The sequence below is a fragment of the Thyridium curvatum genome (genome assembly GCF_004353045.1).
Source record: "Thyridium curvatum strain D216 chromosome Unknown NODE_44_length_342116_cov_83.455874, whole genome shotgun sequence".
Classification (NCBI taxonomy): Eukaryota; Fungi; Ascomycota; class Sordariomycetes; order Thyridiales; family Thyridiaceae; genus Thyridium; species Thyridium curvatum.
In genome coordinates, this window is record NW_022156799.1 from 171111 (window position 1) to 191768 (window position 20658).

A 20658-nucleotide genomic window follows, 5' to 3' on the forward strand; every position below is an offset into this window, starting at 1 on the left:
AGAAGCCGAGAAAAAATAGATCTTAGGCCTCAATCACGACTTTGAGAACAAGCTTGCCGTCGTCATCACAAGTCCGACTGGCGAGCTCAAAGGCGCCCTTGGCACTGCCCAGGCCTTTGAAGCGGTGCGTCACCATGTCGTCCAGGCTCGGCAGCTGGCCGGAGCACAGCATGCGGATGCCGGTAGGGTACGTGTTGGCGTAGCGGAAGATGCCGAGGATGTCGACCTCTCTGAGGTGAGCGACCGACATGGGCAGCGTCTGGATCGGCGTGCCCATGCCGACCATGATGACCTTGCCGCCAGGTCTTGTCGCGTAGAGGCTGGTGTGCATGCAGACTTCTTTGCCCGTGCACTCGAACGCCAGGTCCACGCCCTCGTCCTCGTCGTCCACGGCCAGGTATGCCGGGGACTTGGTCAGGGAGAGTATCTCTGCCGCGAGGGCCTTTGCACTCTCCAGCTGGCCAGAGAAGGAGAAGAGGCTGGCCGGGGTCATCACTCCGGACTCTGCTGGGGTCGAAGTGCCAGATCCGGTATAGACTGACGAATTGCTTGAGCCCGTGTGGAAGGATCGCGGGACGACATAGCCGTGGGTGGCAAAGCCCTTCTTGATAGCGTAGTTGACTCGACCGGCATCGACATCAGTAATAGTGACTTGTGTGCAACCTGAATGCCTTGCCATGGCCGCGGTGAGGAGGCCGACAGTGCCGGCACCAATCACCAGAGCAGTCGAGCCAGGGGCCGGGGATGCTCGGTTGACAGCATGAATGGCAACAGAAAGCGGTTCAAGAAGAGCGGCAGCATCAAATGATACATGTTCGGGAAGCCTGCCCAAAACCTCTTAGTGAAAGATGTTCCAGGCTGAGGAGGAGAAGATGTATACTCACTTGTGGCACCAAGCTGCCGGGTGATTTATCCTGTCCTGGAGTGTACCTTGAAAATGCGGAACACTCTTTGCACTACTCCTGAATCGCATCTTTTTGCAAAGGTTGTAGCGGCCTTTCCTGCAGATACCGCATTCGCCACAAGGTATGCCGACCTCAAGGGCGACTCTGTCACCGATGGCAAAACCTTTGACACCAGGGCCGAGAGCGACAACCTCGCCCGACGACTCATGGCCAAGGGAGAGCGGCATACACGCACAAAGATCACCGTTGGCGAACTTTTTGTAGTATGAGACATCTGAGCCACAGATTCCGGTGGACTTGATGGCGATCTGTAGCTCACCGGTCGAAGGCTCCGAAATACTCCTTTGCTCCTATACGCAGCGTCAGTAATCCAGAGCTTGACGTTGTTGGGACCGACGTATGAATCAATCTGGGGTAGGGCGGGGACGAAGTGAGATGTAGATGTGACCAGAACGTCGGGTCTGTGTAACAGTCAGATCTTAGAGTGAGCCTCACCAATCGTAGATCCCGTGGGCCATGCAGGACGGATGCACTGATCCTGGAAGGTTTGGAGTAGACGGGTAGCTGCATTGGCGCCTCTTCGACCATTGCGGCGGGCGACATGGCTGGGGTAGTGACGAGGGCGTGGGATGTACGTGGGATGACCTGCTTGATCGAGAGACTGGAGTGAGACCGGTTGACTCGAGGTCCCTGGCCCTGGTCCGGGGTAGACAGTTGTGTAGATGGCTGCACCCTTGAAGTGGGGAGGAGGAGCTAAGTCTGAGGCGAGCCCGTGGATCCGGGATGGCGTCCAACTTGAGCTTATTACGACGAGTCCTCGAGAGAGTCTTGCAAGAAGAGGGCCAGAATGTCGTACACCAAGTATGTACTATGGGGTTCGGCGTGGGATGGTCGCATATAGTGGTGAGGGGGAGTTGGGGGATGCTGGACAGGCTAGCACAAAGGTGCGTGGGAGGAAGGAGGAAGGGTTCTTTATCTTTGACACGAAGAAACGTGGGTATGCCTCGTTCTGGGAGGAGAGTGGCGGCATCAATGTTCAAGATGAGCAGACAATAAGTCGAAGCCGGGCACGACCCCCACCCTTAAGTACAACAGACCCTCGAACCGTCCTGACCGCCATCGAGACTGGCAATGAGTGACAAGGGACACAAGAAGGGGAAATAGGCCAAGGTAGATCTACGGTGCGGAGCGGAGAGGACTGGAGAATGAGCAGATATGAGAGGTGGAGGACCCCTGAGGGAGCTTAGAGAGGAGCCGTCGACGACGACATGAGACCAGTAGAGCCAGTCAGAGGACGGCAGGTTATCTGTGGTGTCGATGAGCTAGCGACATGTTGTAATGGAAGCCGCCAGAGCAGATTGACCCGGTCTCGGGAGAGCATGGCATATGCACAGTCCATGGATGGGCATGGCTTGTACCCGCACGGAAGCTCAGCCAAGTGCGATCACGACATTCACGCGTCCACCAATCTTCAGAGACGCCAGCACGAGGGCCGGAACAGGACGGTATTGGCGTCAATCCTCAGGGTGACTACGGTACGGCTCTGGAGTCCGCCCGGCGGCTGTGGATCGGAGCCATGCCTGAGAAGAGAGACCAAAGATTGCCATTACGTGGGAAATTCCGGGGAGACTGAGCGATGCCCTTGCCCGACTGGGGCAGATCAGGGATATCGGATGGCTATGGCTGTGAGCTCCGACCAGAGCAACCGACAGGGGTCCGTACAGATGGATGCTGAGCTGCTGCAGATGCCGGGATCGTGATGTACGCCAATCTAGAGCGTGCAGGAAACAATGCAGACGTTGAGCAACAGACTGTCTAGGAGGGAGGGTGCATCAGAGGTGGGGAAGGGAGTTGGTGTAGAGAACGGTAGATATGGAGCAGACAAGGGGACAGAGCAAAAGACGGACGAACAGGTCAATCAGAGTTGTTCCTGAAGAGTAAAAGGCACGAGCGAGCCGGGATAAGAGACTAAGAACGGGAACGCGGGACGAGCAGCGAGATTGGAAACGATCTTTGAGACTGCTGGTTCTGCTCTCGGAGGATTCTGGAACGGGTATGGCGAGAAGCCTGGCCACGGTACAGTCGCTTTGCCTTTTGGAACGGACCCAGCAGAGTCACAGGGGAATTGACTGGTGAGAATGGGCGAGAGCTTGATTCCAGGCCGATCAAGACCTGTCACATTAAACTGGCGAGATCTGTGTTTGTGTGCACATCTGACCGAGATTGACTTGCAGCCGGTGAGAACGACACACGGCAACCACAGGCCTGGTATGTGTCATTGCAAAGCCATGATGATGTCGGCTGCAGGCAAAGCCCTGTCCAAGGCTCCAGGAAGCAAAAGGATCCGGCCAGAGAGGTTCCCAAAGAATCGGATGCAGTCGGATCAGTGATGCGATGTCGAGCGCCAAACGGGAATCCACATGTACGTACGGTGGATGCGAGGACAGTTCGATGATACCCTGGCTCGGCGGGGTCTTTGTCTCAACGGTACAAGAGAAGCGGAAGCCAAGGGTAGGGGAAAGCTGTGAGACATCGCAGGGATGCAAAAGAACCTTGAGCTACCTACCCAGCTTAGCTCTCCCGAGGAGACGCAGTCCTAGGTCGAGTGCTTCACCGCAAGACTGATGCCACGAAGGATATGCAAGGGAACGCGGCCCCGAGAGCTGTTTCGTCAGTCAGGATGTAAGTCGGAAGATAGCGCCTGATGCCAGCCGCTTCTTTTACCTAAGAATAAAGCAAGGCATGATGCAAGGCAGTCGTCAAGTCGTCACTAAGCAGGAGTAGAGAATTTCGACATCAACGAGGTCAGTCCAGGAGGAGGTCGAGTAAAATGACAGCTCCGCACTTGGGGAGAGACTGGAGTCCCCTCATTTTCCCCAGAGGTACATGCAACCAAGTGAAAGTCACTGAGAAAATCCGGAGGGTCGGAGGATTCGGCGTGGAGGCGAGAACATGAAGTAAGGGTAAAGTAGGGTACATCAGATACATTGCCTGATAGCAATTGGGCCAGGGTGAGTGAGGGAGTATTTTCTCTTTTGCTCTCGCAGCCTGGAAGCTCATCTGGTGAAAGCTCAAAAAAGCTCACGTTCAAAGCTTTAATGTTATTTGTCTCCGTCGTTGGCGGCGTAGCTTTGCTTCTTCGACTTGGCCTTCTCCCACCAGTTTGGATAACCATATTTGATTGTGTCACAGGCAGGAACGATATGAGATGGACGGTCGGACGGAACAAAAATGGAAGCAACGGTTGAGATTTGGAGAAGTGGGTAACCATGCCGCCTCCCAGCCCAGAAGGCACGGAGCCATCTACAGTACTTGCCTGTACAAGTCCGTACCAGCTTTCTTTCCTTCACCTGTCTGCCTCGCCTCAGCTTGCCAAATCTCAGAGGAAGGGCTCGTCAGGTCAATCATCCATCCCTATTTTTATCACTTGAGTTTCGTTGTATCCTCATCAAAGCCAGCCCTTGGCCGAGAGTATGGACGCGCATGTTGCGACCAGGCGGGATCCCTCCCTCGATGATCTAAGATACCTCGGCCTTCTGAAGCGTCAATCATACTGCTTGGGGATGGGCCGCGGGCCAAAAGGCCGGACACATTGGCGGCGAGTCTTCGGCTGTTCCTGAGCTCGTCTCGAAGAGGTCCTGTTTCCATGTACCAGTTCGGGAGAGACAAGGGCGACAACGGACGAGACACCCCTGTCAGGAACAAGGGTCGTTCCAGAATCACAGACGCAGCCACCGCCGCTGTGTGTGATATTTTTCCGGCTCTAACAGGAACTGGTGAAACCTACTCACATCAAGAGCCAGGGTGTTGCACATGGCAAGCAGGGGTATCTCCTTTTGCCCTCACAACACGACCTTATCGGTCGCCCGCGGTTGAAAGTGGCTCGACCGCAGACCGAGTCTCTCACACACCTAACGGGAATTACGAAAGAAGCATCCAAAGTTCAAGTGTTATGTCCCAGTCCAAAATCATGCTTAATCAACTACCGTGAACTTGCATGTTCTGGAAGACGGTCATAGCCACTGCACTGCGCCTGCAGATGCTCAACCTTCAAGATACATGTCGGATTGGGGATGCCTTGGTCAGACGATCCACGATTGATGATTCATAGCATCTTATCACAATTACTTGTCTATCCACTGTCAGCTGCGCTTGGGATATGTCACTCTTTATTCCCTGGGGTCCTATGCTGGTCGAGAACAGATACCCATTCTCCGTATTCCGTAAGTCTGTAGCCGTTCCCTCATCAATATGCGACCTGAAGGTCCATTGATATCCGATTCCCTAACTTTATCAAGAAAGGATTGACCCGAGTTGGTGCAGTCGAATTTCGAAAACTCTACTGGGGAGACTCACGGAGGGGCTCCTCCTGCAGCTTTTCGAGTTGTCACAATGCACATCTCGTGCTACACTACTGTTCCTTATGTGCCAATATCGAGAGCTGATGACGAGATTCAAATAGTCACTATTGTTGTTTCATCTATCGGACCACGTTCCATTGGAGCCGTATCTCGGAACTACGTACAGTACAGCCTATTAGGGATCCCGATGACACCAAGAAACACAAGCGGCTACAAAAACAATGTTCTCTTCTGGAAGGACCTGCACGTCGATACTGATATGCAATAACAGCAACCTTCTTCTCCGGTTTAACTCCACAGGACCCCACGGAGTCGCTACTACCAAAGGGTTTTGAATTGCCTGGCCTACAGCCTTGACAGGACGGTTCTTTCGTCTCCAGTATCCTTTTGCACCCAATTGTAAAGGTCCTCGCGGCTAAAGGGAACCCCCAGACTCCATGAAGCAACACCCCTTTCCATACAAAGATACTGAAATGACGGACTGGGCGCGGTGTCGGAAGCTGCAATGTGTGGTTCGCTATCCCAAGAGCACAGAAGAGTACCAAGTCTCCAAACTGGAAAGTGTGGAGGGAGATAAGGCAGAGTCCAGCCGCTAAAGCATGCACAAGCGCCGGCTTTGCTTCCGGATGTTGACTGACCAAGGTGGCATGGAGGGAGGCAAAGCTGCCCGAGCGCTCGCAGATGTGCCGTCTTGAATGACACTGACAAGTGTCAGGACGAGCGACATTGCTGCTGCGGTTGCTGCTGCAAGATACGGAGCAAGCATTACGGGCTCTTTGCACATGCCCACCAGCTGCGCACAGTCGCCCATGTGGACCACCCCAGAGGCTCGACGAGGCCGAGGCATACAACCGCTCGAGTGAAAGCTTACGGGCGGCGTCCTTGCATCCCGCCCGCATCCAGCCGCACAAACCGCCGTCTTTGCTCCAGCGGCGGAACGACAGGCGGTGAGGACATGTCGCACGGATGTGGTTTGCGCACGCACTGATTGACCGCAAGTCGACAGGCGATGGTTTCGGAGAGGAGGTAGAATTCGCATCCTGTGTGGCCCGCATTAGAGGTAATGGTGTCCTGGCGAGGGCCAAAGACGCGAGTGCGCGAGGACTGCGCGAGAGGTTGAGTGAAGGTCCGTGGTGCCCGACGATGCTCAGCTTACGTCTCGACACATTCGCGTGGTGGTTGCCTGTCCTGCCCTCATCCGAAGGAGTGTCGGGTAAGGGCATATATCGTAGACCATTATCACAAGTTTTGATTCATCCAAAGATAGAACACATGTGAGGATCTGCAACGCGAAACAAGAGATAAAGAGGTTGATTTTATCTACCCACAGCTTACCGAGCAGTAGGGTATGCGTTGTCCACTTGCAGCAGCAGCAGTAGCAGTAGCAGCAGCAGCAGCAGCAGCAGCAACCTCGCAGCTACCGCCGTCGCCGCCGCCGCCGCTGCTGTCCATACCTGGCTTTCCGGCACACACACACACACACAGACACACACACACATACCCTCCGTGCCGCGTCTCTGTCCCATATGCAAAGCTTAAAACGTACTGGTCGCCAATCGGCTAGCCGCATTCCGGGCATCTACCCTATCTTCGTCGTCCTCCTCGCTGACGCCAGACAGGCCGCGGGCCCTACCCTGCGGCGCAGCGCCGCCCTGGCCCTCCTCGCCCTCCTGCTCCTCTGCCACGTTGCCCGCCAGGCTGCCCGACATGCTGCGGGCCATGGCGTCCGAGCGGCGGGGGACGCCGCTCCAGGCGTCGCCCTTGGGGCCCTGGCTGGCGGCCAGGCTGGTCCGCCTGGCCGGCGGGTGGGCCTCGCGGCCGAGCCGGCTCAGGCCGCCCGACGCGTCGATGGCCCTGACGTCCGGGCGCACGCTCTCGAGCAGCGAGAGGATGCGGCGCTCGGCCTCGATCTCGCGGCAGACGTACTCGCGGATGCTGAGGCGCAGGTCGGCGGCCGTGCGGACGAACCACCTGCGGCGCTCGTGCACGAGATTCTTGGTCACGCGCGACGTCTTCTGCTCGAGGTAGGCCTCGTTGTGGCGCGCCTCGTCGAGCGCGGCGATGGCCTCGTCCACCTTTTCGCGGCTGACGCGCGACGAGGCCTTGAGGCGGTCCGTGGCGCCGAGCTTGCTGCGCGTGTTCTCCTGGGCCTGGAGGAACTCGCGGATCAGGATCTGGCGGTTGGTGAGTGTCTCCTTGACGATGAAGGCGTCGGACGAGTGGTACTGGAAGGGGTCGCCGATGGTCGTGGCCTCGGCGGTCGCCTGGGCTGCGTGGAAGTCGCCGGCGGTCTGTACGGCCTTTCCGAGCTTGCGGTAGGCGTTGGCGAGGCCCTGGTGCGGCTCCTGAACATTCATGGCGGTCAATTTGGCGCCGAAGTCTGCCTCGGCAAGTCCGAGTCCTGGGTTCGAAATTTTAGTAAATCGAAATATGGCTGGGGAAAACTACGTTGCATTCAACCTACCTCTCCGTGCCTTGACAAGCTTGTCGACCTTGTGTCCGGCATCCATGGTGCCCAAGTAGAAAAGCTTAACGATCGGTCGTGCGTCTTGGAGCTCGGGAGTGTCATCCGGTGGTGGCGCAAACTGCTTGAGGATTTTCCGCTTCACTCCCGTGGCAGGCTGCTTCCGCTTGACCAACGGGCTGTAGCCGAAATCACTCTCTACAAACAAAACCATCTCGTCGTCCCTCATAAGGACCTCGTTGCTGCAGACGTAGTTGAACCAGCGCTGAAGAAGCGCCTTCACCCGGAGCTCGTCCTCATCCGTGCCGGCGCCGGCAGATGTCAATGCGGGAGGCACGGCAGGCACGATGGCCTCGGGATTCGCAGAAATGAGATGCTCCCCCAGCTTGACGAACTCGGAGTGAAGGCGGCGGACATCGCGGTATTGCGTCGTTCGGAAGCTAGGAAGGTTGGTCTATTACGGGCAAGTTAGTCATTTGAGACATATCGCATGGTCGTATCGAGGCAAACAAGGCTGCTTACATGCACATCGAACCTTAGGATGGGATCCTTGCGCCCGGTCCGTTCAAGCCCGGTAATCTTAGCCTGCAGCTTGAACTGCGGTTGCGCCGGCTTGCGCTGCTGTGGCTGCTGGCCGGGCTGTGCGGCATCGCCCGCGGGTTGAGGGGCCTGCTCCTGGGACGATTGCGACTGGGTAGGCGCAGCTTCCTCCGCCCTCGACTCGTCTGCGGCAATATCGCCCGCCGACGCCGTGCTCGCAGTGTCCGGTCGCCTGTACTCGTGATCGCCGGAACCGAAACCGCCGTCGTCGGGACCTCCGGTGGCGATGCCGTTGCCCGACTGTTGCGAATCCAGTCCACGGTATGGGGAAGGTGGGGCATCGGAGGAGGCGGAACTGAAGGTGGTTCGGTGATGTTGGGGAGAGGCGCCCGGGGAACCCCAAGGGTGGGCTTCCGTGGGATTATCTCCGTCGCCCGTGGGGGGTCTGTAGTCCATTGTGGCCGGATGTCGATCGGGCTATCGTTGGAGGTGTCGTGAGATGAAGGGGCTGGATGACGTTTGCTCCTAGCAGCGAGTGGATAACGGTAATGAGGAAGCTCCAAGATCAGGCAATGGCCATGACACGGGAGAAACCGCTCTGTGAACTGCCGGCCGAGATGACGGAACGCCGAAGGATTGAGAGAGTGTTGGATCGAATGTTGTTCACGGCGATGCTCTGGCTGCGAAGCAATGGTAGCTTCGGCACATGCACTGGCGAGGAAGTGGTGCTGTGCTCCGCAAGTCGGTGCGGTTGCGTGGATACAACGAGTACAAGTCGAATGGTCGGTGCCTGCGTCCCAGATCCAGAAGCACTGACCAGCCGCCTGACGAGCGGAGCATCAAGCAGCCCGAACCACGAATTAGCGCAGAGATCCACTGCTTAGCTCAGCACCCGTTTTGAGACTTTAGCGCAGTTTTCAGATGTCGCACCGCTAGTTACTGCCAGCACCAATACGGAGTGAGAGCTTCATCGCCAATCAGCTCAGTATCATGATATCTCATGAAAAGCCTTCTGTGCTTGTTTAACACCCTTATCATCTGTATCTTGTAATGACTTTTTTGAGTCTCGCCGGCATTGGTCTTATGAGTTTGCATCTTGATATGAATATCAGGCAAGGCCAGGCATGTTGAAAGTCGTTGCTGTCGCCAGGTGCCGGGGGGGAGGACGCCTTGGCTATCACCGAGCACCAGCACTGCTCTGGTGTGCAGTGACAGCTTCCTCACGCCACAGACTGTTTTCCACGAGTCGATCCAGACGCAATCCCGATGCCTCACTAGCTGATATCAGGAACATTGGTATCATAGCCCATGTTGATGCGGTATGCATTTGATCCCTCCCACTATGCCGGTATCATGAGACTAATAGGGGTCTGCAGGGCAAAACTACCACGACAGAGCGTATGCTCTACTATAGTGGCCTAACGCGGCATCTTGGAAGTAGGTCCCTAGTTCTTTTTTCTACTCTAGAGCTTTCTCATTCTTTTGAGACTGTTCACTTCTTTATCCGGTGCTGATCCTGTCCACTTCTTAGATGTTGATCACGGAGATACTGTGACCGATTTCCTTCCCCTCGAGAGGGAACGAGGCATCACCATCCAGTCTGCGGCAATCACATTCAATTGGCCACTGGCAGAGGATTGCCCTGAAGGCACGCATCCCAAGACCATCAACTTGATTGACACTCCTGGCCATCAGGATTTCCGCTTCGAGGTTGATCGTTGCCTCCCGGTCCTGGATGGCGCAGTGTGTATTATCGACTCAGTCAAAGGCGTTGAGGCACACACCGAAAGGGTCTGGTCATCAGCACAGCAGTTCAAGATCCCTCGGATTGTCTATGTTAATAAGCTCGACCGAGATGGAGCTTCCTTCAAGCGGTCCGTTTTGGATATCGCTTCCAAGCTTAACTGCTTCCCTTTGGTGTGCCAGCTTCCATGGTGGGATAACGACAGCCTCATTGGCGTCATTGATGTCATCGAGAAGAAAGCTATCCGATACAATTCAGCGGACAACTACCAAGTCTACCAAGGCGAAACACTAAGCTCTGTTCTTCAGAGTAATGCTGCCCTGCTACAAGAAATAAGCATTGCCCGAGACCGGCTCATCGAACGTCTGTGCGAGTATGATGACGAACTGGTCGAGGAGTTTGCCGACAAGGGCAATGATCTTCCTGCTGAGTCGATCAAGAAAAGCATTCGCCGGTTGATCCTGACAGGAGAAGGGGAAGTCGCCCCCGTGTTCGCCGGTTCCAGTCTCCGAAACATGGGCGTCCAACCCCTCCTCGATGCGGTCGTTGACTATCTGCCCAGCCCTCAGGACACCGCGGATGTTGAGGTTCTTCTGAGTGGCGAGAAGCACCAGCTACAAGATGTCCTTCAACGCAAGATTCCCGGGCTGAAACCGAAGCCGTCAACAGCACACAAACCACCCATTGAGGCTGTTGCCTCCGTGTTCAAGGTTGTCAACGATCCGAGTCTACGCGATGCTACACGTGGTATGATGAGCTTTGTCAGAGTCTACCACGGCACTCTGAATCGAAATTCTCAGGTCTGGAATGCCAATCTAGGATGCTTTGAGAAGTCTCTAAGGATGGTGCAAATCTCGGCATCCAAGACCGCCGACGTACCCCATCTCTCGAGAGGTCAGATCGGTGCCCTTATCGGCCTTAAAGATGCGCGAACAGGCGACACTCTCCAGATTCTCCCAAGTCATAGCCACCGATCCCCAGACCAGGCGCTTCGCAGCATGCAGATCCGGCCGCCAGATATCCCTGCAGCCGTGGCTTTCCTCGCAATACATCCGTTCAGCGACACTGGGAGAGATCATCTCCAACAGTGTCTCGAGAAAGCGTCTCGTGAAGATCCAAGCCTGAGATGGAATCGGGACGAGAAGCACGACCGCTTCGTCCTCTCCGGCATGGGGAAGCTCCATCTAGAGATCGCCATCCATAGGCTGAAGACACAGTACAAGGTCGATGCCGCCTTTGGCGATATTGAAGTAGATTACAAGGAATGCCTCACCGCACCGACCGGTGAGCACCGCTATGAGTACGACAGGGTTGTGGCAAGCAAGGCCGGCAAGGCGGCGTGTGTCGCTTCTCTCGAGCCGAGGGATCAGCACGACGAGGCAAGCATTCTGGAGTCCAGTACGGAGCGAGACGGCAATCTGTTCCACATCAAGATTATCCTGCCCGACGATGGCGAGCTGCCATTCGATCCCGAGCTTGTGCGGAAACAGCTCTTCAACGGCGCGTACGCTGCCATGGCGAGGGGTCCTCGAAGGGGATCGCCCATGCACAGCTGTTGCGTGTCGATCACCTTTGATCCCGAGACCGACTTCTTCGGCCCTGGGACGGACGGACACATCGTCAACGCTGCATACAATGCCGTGCGCACGGCACTCAGCAGCGCGCACAGTCAAAGCGCCGTCGGTGTCCTGGAGCCGGTCATGAAGGCGAACATCTCCTGCCCAGAGGAGGCCGCGGGCACCATCCAGCATGACATTGCGTCCGCGCGCGGCGGCCAGGTCTTGGAAGTCAACGACGCCAACGTCGCTAGCGCTGACAGCATCATCGATCTGAACGAGGTCTATGCGCCGCCCGACCCGTACGAGTCGCTGCAGTCGCTGCGCGATGCAAAGAAGGGCGTGACAAGGATGCTGGACATCGTGGCGAAGGTGCCGCTCAAGGAAATGCTCGACTACGACGGCCTGCTGAGGAGTAAGACTGGCGGTCGCCACTCGCTGACCATGAGTCTGGATACCTTCGACAGGGTGACTGGTCCGCGCGAAAAGGGTCTGTAACCTTGCCGCGGCCCTCGATAGCAGGCTGTGGAGATCGGCCTGCACCGGTGTAAACTGTTTGTACAACAATGTATCTTCTAAGATATACATGCATAGAAACCTATAGAGTACCCTAGGGGGTGCCCTTAGTGAAAGAATCAAATAATAATACAGCTCTCCTATGGTCTGGGCCCCGTTCGGAAACCACCTCGTCCTCCCCCCCGGAGCAATCATCGGCAGGATCAGCCGATCAGGCCTACGACTGGTGACCTTGATGAGTTCGGATGGTTCTCTTCCATGGATCCGTGCAGTGTCGTTCCCTGTCGAACCGTACGACATTGATACCGTGCACGTCCTGTGACCAAACCAGGCGGGAAAAGAAGGCATATTTCTGTTTACCATGGATGGAGCAAGAGGGCAACATGGTGGCAGATCAGAAAGGGGGTTCTGAGCTGTCATATGCATGCCTTACGTCAATATCTCAAATCCATGCTCTCTCCGTAGAGATCTCTCAATTGGGGACCGCAATTGCAAATTCGTCAACGTCACAGCTCGAGGTCGAAGCCCGTATAGCCTTACGAAGTGTGGTTGGTGGGGGTCCCGAACAGGAGATCAGGCAGCTCGCTTACCCCCACTGAACGGGGTGCGGGTGGTGTTTCGCATGGAGATGTGACGTTTGAACGAGACTCTCTGCCGTGTGGGGGGGCATGTTGGCTGTGTCGTGATGCTGGGGAAAGGCTTGTGGGATGTGTGAGGGGATGACATCAAATCCGAGAAGGACTGGGCTCGGACCCGAGAGGCCTGACGCATTGCTCGACATCATAGGTTTAGTCATTTGGCATATCTTATCAGAACACATACACTGGAGGCTGGAGAGGAGCTTGATTAACCCTGTGATATTCTGTCAAGGTGGGATAAGTCTGATTGGTGTAGCACTTGAAGTTGCTTTCGACTTCATGCTGAAGACAGTGAAGGACTCCAGGGAAAGGTAAGGCTGAGGCAAAGTAAACCAATAGAGGTACAACTAGCACCCTCACAATTCTTAGAGAAGGACAATAGGGATGTGTTTCACTGTCTCCCCCAGCAGCCTTCTGCAGATATTCGTGACGGCCAGAGATTGATGCGATTATAGGGACAATCAGACTGATGAGTGACCTTCAGATATCAGTAGTTGATTATTACCGTGGGACTTGAAGACAAAACAATACTACAAGCTTCAAAGACTCTTTATCCAGAAAGATTGCACCTTATTTCCAGTACATCTCTGTATTTGCCTGCTTAAAGAAGGCATGGGTATCATGTGCTGCAACTCGCTGTTGGAGGGTGAGGCGTGCAAAGACCTGGCCAGTATTAGCACATAAATACGTTAAGATTCTCTATATTCAAATAGACCAGAGTGAACATTCAGATCACAAGAAGCATAAATCAATCAGGTCAATCTCCATCAACCTTTGTGTTGTGGTGGCTAATACTGACCCGCACGAGGCTTTGAGATCCCAAGCTTCACCAACTTTTCAGATCTGTGTGAAGAATGATATCAAGCCTTTTTGTGGAAATCACTTCAAAAACTCGGGCAAGAAAGAAAATGCTTTGAATGAATGTGAACCTAGAATTATTATCACCTTGCATATATGCATGCTGGCAACCTGCATGTTGCTTCATTGTCGGTGTTTGAAGTACGAGTAGAGTGAGAGGAGGACACCAGCTGTAAAAGCACTTCAGTCTCATGAAATTTAGACCACTTCTTTCTGAATTCAGATATCAGCTATTGTTGGATTTTCTATTGTTGTTCAATTCAGAAAAGTCTGGATTCTTCTCTATTCAAGAGAGACTCATCGCCCGTCCCCCCTGGAGGAGCAAGCCCTAAACTCCAAACACAATTTCTTCTCAACTTAATTTCCAGACATGCCCTCTTCATTTCACTTCAAATTATCTCGCTGATTCATTGAAATCAAATACAAAAGGACTACGTACTGACTGCTCTGGATATCCATCATGGCAACCGATCCGGCGACCGCGATGAAGTCTGCCAAGTCGTCAACTCTTCCTCACCAGCTGTCCCTGAAGAGGGACCCCGATGACGAGGTTCAATTCCTGTCGGAGAAGCCCGTCAAGAAGCGCCGAGTTTCTGGAAGAAGGAAGTCCGAATTCCAGAATGTACAGCTTCCCTCTCCGGCCAGTCTCCTGGCAGGCAAACCCGCTCATGGAGCGAGCTCGAGCGTCATGGAGGCGCAAACGCGACGACTCCCTTCCCCTGCCTCACTTCTGGCCAGACCCTCGACTCTTGTGAGGGTTCTGGAGCCACTGGTCATTAACGGATCGCAGGAGACAGTTTCGACAGCTACTCCCTTCAGTTCAAACTTCCCGCACGAATTCGTCTACGAGAGACCAGGAATCCGAATTGATGGGCTCCCTGATAGCATGGACGATTTCACCTTTGCACGAGCCTACCACCATACCCCCGAGACTCGATGCTTCTCACCTCCGATATCCCCTAGAACCGTGCCTCGGGCGGGATATCCTGCATCGCGGCATTCTGAGCCCAGCTACCATCACCATCCCCAGGCCAGCCGCTCATACCCCGATATTCGGAACAACGAGCCAAGACACCAGATGCCTGACCTTCCCCAGAATCCAGGTCCTGGCCTCGGCATTTTCATGCCTCAGCATTCACCTACGCCCAGGCACTCGATTCGGGGTTCCGCGGACGGAGCTTATGACGTCCCCATGCTATTCCCCCTGAGCCCAAACTTGAACTATTCGATGTGCAACGGCTTCGTACCTGCTCCTCCTCCGGCTCCTGACGGACTCAAAACCACTCTCGCTCCCGATGGGGATAACTGGCCCAGCATGGCCAATACAGGCAATAACGACACCCCTACAAACCACCCCCATCAGATGGCGAACCCTCCGAGCGTCGACCCAAGCCTGCTTGTGCTCCCCAACTCTGACCAGCCCGAGAGCCGCCAGTCCCAGAGTCACCAGCCGCAGAGCGCCGCAGAGCCAACAGTGGCAACTGGCAGCGAGAACGAACCCACGAAGGCTTCTGAACCTGGTGACACAGCTCACCAGCCGCAGGCTCACCAAAGTGGCCCGCTGCCACCGGTTCGAGACATTCATGCTGGAGGCCAGCACTGCGAGCTATGCGCCATGGGCCAGCAGCAGCAGCAGCAGCCCCTCCTTCCACCAATGTACATGGCGCCGCCATTCATGCAGGGACAGAGCCCGTTCAACCAGCAGAGATCTACTGGCACGATGCCCATGGGCATGTTGCCCCCGATGCCCCCGCATATTCGCCCCATGGCCCTGCACGCCCCCTACAACCCCCCCTGGGCCTTCGTCCCGGGAGCCGGCCCCTTGCCGGTCCCAGGTGGCCCGCATCTTCCCGCCGGATACCCTGCTTTCCCGGGATATATGCCCGTACCGACGGCAGACATGATGAGGATGTCCACCGCCTTCCCGGCGGCACCGAGCTCCATCTCAGGTAATGCTCCCTCGACCAACAGCACCAGCGGCGAAACAGCAGCCACGTCTTCGCAGACACCCGCCTCCCCGAAGACGGGAGGCAACGCAGACACCACCACCAGCACCAAGCCCCCGGCGGCAGCAGCACCCGCCCAGAGCAGCAGCAGCGGCAGCAGCAAGAAGCACGCGCAGAACCTCTACGTCGATATCGCTGAGACGTGCGAGGAGCTGCTGCCCCTGGCCGACATCGCCCGGCGCCACGGCGTCTCGCGCCAGCGCGTGTCCGACGTCTTCGCCGCCGTCGTGCAGCTGCCGCTGCTGCGCTGCCCGACCGACAAGCGGCGCGTCGGCAAGCTCGGCGTCGCGCGCATGAAGGAGCTCAACCGCGGCCGGAAGGAGCTGCTGGCCGAGATATCGGCCGCGCAGAAGGCGGCTTCCGCGGCTGCGTGCGCCAGCGGGGGTGCAAAGGCCCAGATGGCGGCGGCGGCGGCCGGCTCGGCTTCGTCGCAACGACTGCAGAAGCAGGCGACGCCGCCGGGCTTGCACGAGGTCGCGCAGTTCATGGGCCCGCTTGAGGGTGTGGATGCGGCTGGTGGCGAGCAGGGCGGTAAGGGACGGTGGTGAAGGGGCGTCGGTATGGGAAGAGAGAGTTGGTCACTGAAGTGGTTGATAATATTTTGTTATTCTTATTTGAGTCTTCTTCATATCTGAAAGTCTGTTATGACGATATGAATGCGAAGAGAGAGGTTATGGGGGTGGCTACACGAGATGAAGCTGTTTTCCTCTCATCGGAGGAAACGAAAGACATGAACTAGAATCCAAAAAGGAAATAGAAGCTAGAGAGATACGAATACCTACTCTTGAACATCTCCAGGCCACACCACCACCGCTGTCCCCCTCGTGAGCTTGTTGGACTCAAAGGCGTCGAGGAGCCTCTGCCTGGACAGTCTTTCGACTGCGGAGCTAAGGCGGCGGACAAGCTGCTCGTCTCCGGCCGCTCTGGCAGCCCGAATCCTTGCCATGATCATGTGCAGGACTTGATCATACCGGCTCTGGATCAGGCGGGCACGCACATTGGGATGGCAATAGGCGCAGGTATCATTAAGATGCTGTCGAGGACCGTCGGGCAGCGCGCAGCCGTCCTCGCACCGGGCCGAGAACGAGATCAGGAGGTGCCCGCAGAGAAGTTCCGTTACTGAGCCGTCACACATTTCGAGGTATTGCAAACTAGCCTTATTTGGGGGATCTGAGGAACGATCAGGAAGTCCTTGATGCCGGCCGGCCGTAGAGGCGCTTTTATATCAGAGCAATGAAATTATCAGCGTAGCGCGGTCAACTGGACAAAGAGGAATTTAATGCCCAAGAAACATTATGTATGTCAAGACGATGAACTAGTAAAGTGGTATGAAGCTGTTCGCGGACAGCTTGTTGTCATTGAGTCTTTGTCTCCTGGGCCCCAGAACCCTGCTGTTTGAGGGGCCTAGCCTAGTGACACTATCTCAAAGTAAATTAGGTTAAGAGTGGTTCAAGTTGGAGGAGATAGATGCACAATGGCTTTGTTCCATCCCTCATCGTCCTTGCCAGAGCCACAATAGAGTCTGATCCTGATCAGATATGCAGAGAGCCTCTGCCTGTAATGGCAACGCACTAATATGCTCAGGAGGTATCATATACACGCTGTCAGAGAGACAGCGTTGTCCCGACAGCACCCGTAGTATGTAAGGGTGTGGCTGGGATATTAAGTTGGTCGTAAAGTCGTAAAATATTGTGTCTTTGGAGCTCTTCATTTTTTCGAGCTGCTGGATTCTGCCCTTGCAGTCGTCGCCGACTCCTGGTCCCAGTCTGTCTCTTGAGATTTAGGCCGCACGACTTCGGTGACTTGAATTTTGGAAGAGAGTGAGAACTCGTCGTCGCATTCTTTCAGCCTGCCAAGGCCGCTTTCCAAATCCAAATTCTGCAAAGCCATCACGTGCTCATTCTGGGCGGCCATTGCTCGTCCATAACTTGAGCCGCGTCCAGAATTCGAACCGAGAGCAACATTAGCGAGACTCGGGCGCCGGGGAGTTGGAGCCGAGCTGGGATTCTCGACACGGAATTCTGTGTATCCTAGATCTGTCTTCTTCTGGAATCGTTTCGGGACGAGTTTGCTGTACATGTACTCTCGAAACACCCTGGTGGTGCCAAAAGTGGCGAAAGCGAGCAAACTCGGGGTAACGCCCGGCATGAATAGACAGAAGTCTCGCCGGGCGCGCTCCCATGAAAAGTCAGGCCCAGGCCCAGGAGCTTGGCGATCCTCGATGGCCGACCAAATTTCAAGCGCTATCACGATGAACTCGAAGGATCTGTAACACTGTTAGGAAAGACGGGCCGAGGGAGGCACGCACGGCGACACGTACCCTAGGACGAAGAAGGCCATTGAGAACCGAATAATCAACCAATGGTCATATATGTTGCGGCGTGGCGCTACAACGCCGTCGCTCCCACTGGACGCATCGCCGTACTTGACGTGCCACGACATCATAGCCCTCTTTGTGCTGATGTATTTGGTAAGAGTTGCAAAAAGGAGAACGATGACGACAAAGAAGCTGATAGCCACTGGGGTGGTGGTCAACACTCGATTGATGACATGAATACTTGTCTGCAGCTACTCACTCGTGAAGTTGGCCAGGAACATGAAGCCAGGGACCGAACTCTGTACAATACTTGACTGCAGAAGGCCCAGTTGGATTATGGGGAATAGGACACAGGTGATCTTGGCCACATTGCTGCCGTAGCGACGGAACGGGCGTGGTGGGTGTAATTGATAGACCGACACAGTCAACTCGGTAGCCCTATCGGATGGGTTGTCAGATCATGTATCCAAAAGGGTTTTCGAGAACAGAAATGTGACTTACCAACAGGCAGCCAACATGCCTTCGACGATGTAGCAGTAGTATCCTGAGCGCCCGGTTAGTCTGAGAAGGAAGACGAGATACTTGCGGCGGACACAACGCACGGATATAGAAGAGCACCGGATCCACGCCGAAGTTGGCGCCGGCGATGTTCAATTCAGGATTGCCCCGTCGGTGTACGCGGACGTAGTGTTGCCGAATCTTGATATTTCTCCAGTCAACCAGGAGATGACACTGCTGGGCGAGAGCGGCAGTTGTAGCCAGCGTCATGAAGAAGGCGAACATGGCAACATCTGCATCGAGTTAGCAATCGACCCGGGCAGCAGCGGAGGGAGACTCGGAGAATATCGTACAGCTCTTGCGTTCGCGGTGCACCCATACCAAAAACCCGAGAGCCAATGTCGCGATCAGGCATAGAACGGTATATGTGATGGTCATGGCCGCGATGCCCAGGGCATCAGATCGTAAATAAGCCGACATAATTGTGCCTTCACCTCGACCATGCCATCATCGTCTTCGAAGCCAATACCGAAACCCACGAGAGCGGTTGAAGGTGGAGTTTGAGGAGTTGAGGGAGGAAAGACAAGAGGACAAGGGAGCAGGCATGCAAGTAAGGTTTATGGGGAAAGTACTCCGTGCAGAAGAATCAACTCGGACAATGGGGGGCGGCGGGGATCGAGGAAAACATGGCATTTGCACCGTTTTGCACGATGCGTATGGCGATTGTCTCAGGCCGTGGAGACGGAATATCGAGATCGAAGACATGTCACATAGCGCCCCATTGCAAGATCTGCGATTGGCCCCGACTGGCGCAGGTCCAGGCTGTGGACAGTGTCTGACAGCGGCGCTTTGCGAGCAGAGAGGGCCGGGGAACAGTCGAGTCAAGCGCCGGCGCAAACAACCAAGAGACGGGCTGCATTTCAGCTCCGGGACCGACAGGCGAGAGGTGGGCAGCCCAAGGGACGGCTGATGAGAAGCTAGACTTGTTCCCGGATAGCGCCTCTCCTTACTTCGTGGGCCGTGGAGCGCTCGCGAGGGCCCAGAACGGGACGGGGATCGGGAATGATGCAAGCTCAAAAGCAAGGCTAAGAGCAAGATTCCACAGTGTCTCAGCTTGACTCGTCCATCGGGCCCGTCAACACACCAAGAACTCGAGACCAACAATAGCAACCACACCAGTGCTCGCGTAGGAGGACTTGGGTACCGTCTCGATCCCGACAGCTCGCGCCGCGAAACAACAGGGGAGAAGAAAAAGAGAATGATAGCTCCGGGCCTCCCCATTTTCTGTACTTCGTAGGCGTAGATGCAGAGGCTGCCACGACGACCACCGTCGAGTCAAATTGAGTGCGGCTGGGGGTTATTGCCAACTCAGTAATTGTGCAGTACTTGTACGAGGTGGCTTTCGCGGCTCCATCTAGCTGGGAAGCTATCTCGCATCCATTGCTAGAACAGGAAGGGCTCCGTTGAGAAGAAGGGGGCAAAAAAGAAACAAAGCTGTGGCACAGAAGTGACAGGTCGTTTGGGCCTTGGGTGGCTGCTGGCTTGGCTTGGTTTGGTTCTGTTTCTTCTCTTTTCTTTTTCTTCCTGGTCCCTGCTCCCGTGCCCTCCATCTCGCACAAGCGGTGGCGTCTGTCAAGGGAACAAAACAGGGGACATCAAGGGCGCAATGGCCCTTGACCCCAGTGACCTCGTCCAGAGTAGTGCACGGCAGTTGCAGGATAAGAAGATCTCAGGTGTGGGTGTCTCGCTTGACGGGTTGATGATCACTGATCAGAAAACACCACTGCTGACCTGGTCAGTCAATGCATGATACGTTACGCAAGAATAGGGAAACGAGGCGGCCAAGCCGCAACTCAAAAAGGTTTTAAGATTTCCATCATGTCGTTTTTGAGTTTGTCGCCTCCTCCCCGCCTTAGCCCGGCTCTCGTTCGCCAGCTGAGCGAGTTGCACTTAAGCTTATCTTATCGCTCTAGTCGAATGTTCATGTTTTTTCATGCTCAGCTCACCAGACCACACCATAAGGTTAGGTAGGTAGGTACTTAGTTACCTACCTTGTACATTGAACGGACCCCACATGGCCAGCTGAGAGAGCTTATCTTATCGTGCGCGACTTTGGACCTGAGAAGACGCGTCTCTGGCAAGAGCTTGTATCCATCCATCCAAATTGATATTGATTCGAGCACCACTAAACTCTGCCTTTGACGAGAACAATCATCTTTCTCGATCAACTGTTTATCTACGGGTTGCTGCTGGTG

The 20658-nt window shown here is 55.3% G+C and overlaps 5 protein-coding genes across 5 annotated transcripts; 2 read left to right on the forward strand and 3 right to left on the reverse strand.

The window, feature by feature from the left end:
• Window positions 1–22: 22 nt before the first annotated feature.
• On the reverse strand, window positions 23–1508 carry E0L32_007301 (uncharacterized protein; the record flags this gene model as incomplete). The annotated part of the gene is made up of 3 exons (XM_031142030.1): window positions 23–824; window positions 885–1255; window positions 1401–1508. 3 exons carry the CDS (start codon window positions 1506–1508, stop codon window positions 23–25), a joined length of 1281 nt encoding a protein of 426 aa, XP_030993709.1.
• Window positions 1509–6133: 4625 nt separating this feature from the next.
• On the reverse strand, window positions 6134–8726 carry E0L32_007302 (uncharacterized protein; the record flags this gene model as incomplete). Its single annotated transcript, XM_031142031.1, has 6 exons — window positions 6134–6370; window positions 6423–6548; window positions 6602–6720; window positions 6813–7667; window positions 7731–8184; window positions 8253–8726. The coding sequence occupies 6 exons, from the start codon at window positions 8724–8726 to the stop codon at window positions 6134–6136; spliced, it is 2265 nt and encodes a 754-aa protein (XP_030993710.1).
• Window positions 8727–9623: 897 nt separating this feature from the next.
• Window positions 9624–12068, forward strand: E0L32_007303 (uncharacterized protein; the record flags this gene model as incomplete). The annotated part of the gene is made up of 2 exons (XM_031142032.1): window positions 9624–9668; window positions 9738–12068. The coding sequence occupies 2 exons, from the start codon at window positions 9624–9626 to the stop codon at window positions 12066–12068; spliced, it is 2376 nt and encodes a 791-aa protein (XP_030993711.1).
• Window positions 12069–14042: 1974 nt separating this feature from the next.
• On the forward strand, window positions 14043–16136 carry E0L32_007304 (uncharacterized protein; the record flags this gene model as incomplete). Its single annotated transcript, XM_031142034.1, has 1 exon — window positions 14043–16136. One exon carries the CDS (start codon window positions 14043–14045, stop codon window positions 16134–16136), a length of 2094 nt encoding a protein of 697 aa, XP_030993712.1.
• Window positions 16137–17295: 1159 nt separating this feature from the next.
• On the reverse strand, window positions 17296–18883 carry E0L32_007305 (uncharacterized protein; the record flags this gene model as incomplete). Its single annotated transcript, XM_031142035.1, has 6 exons — window positions 17296–17854; window positions 17909–18107; window positions 18165–18343; window positions 18407–18449; window positions 18508–18696; window positions 18757–18883. The coding sequence occupies 6 exons, from the start codon at window positions 18881–18883 to the stop codon at window positions 17296–17298; spliced, it is 1296 nt and encodes a 431-aa protein (XP_030993713.1).
• Window positions 18884–20658: the final 1775 nt, after the last annotated feature.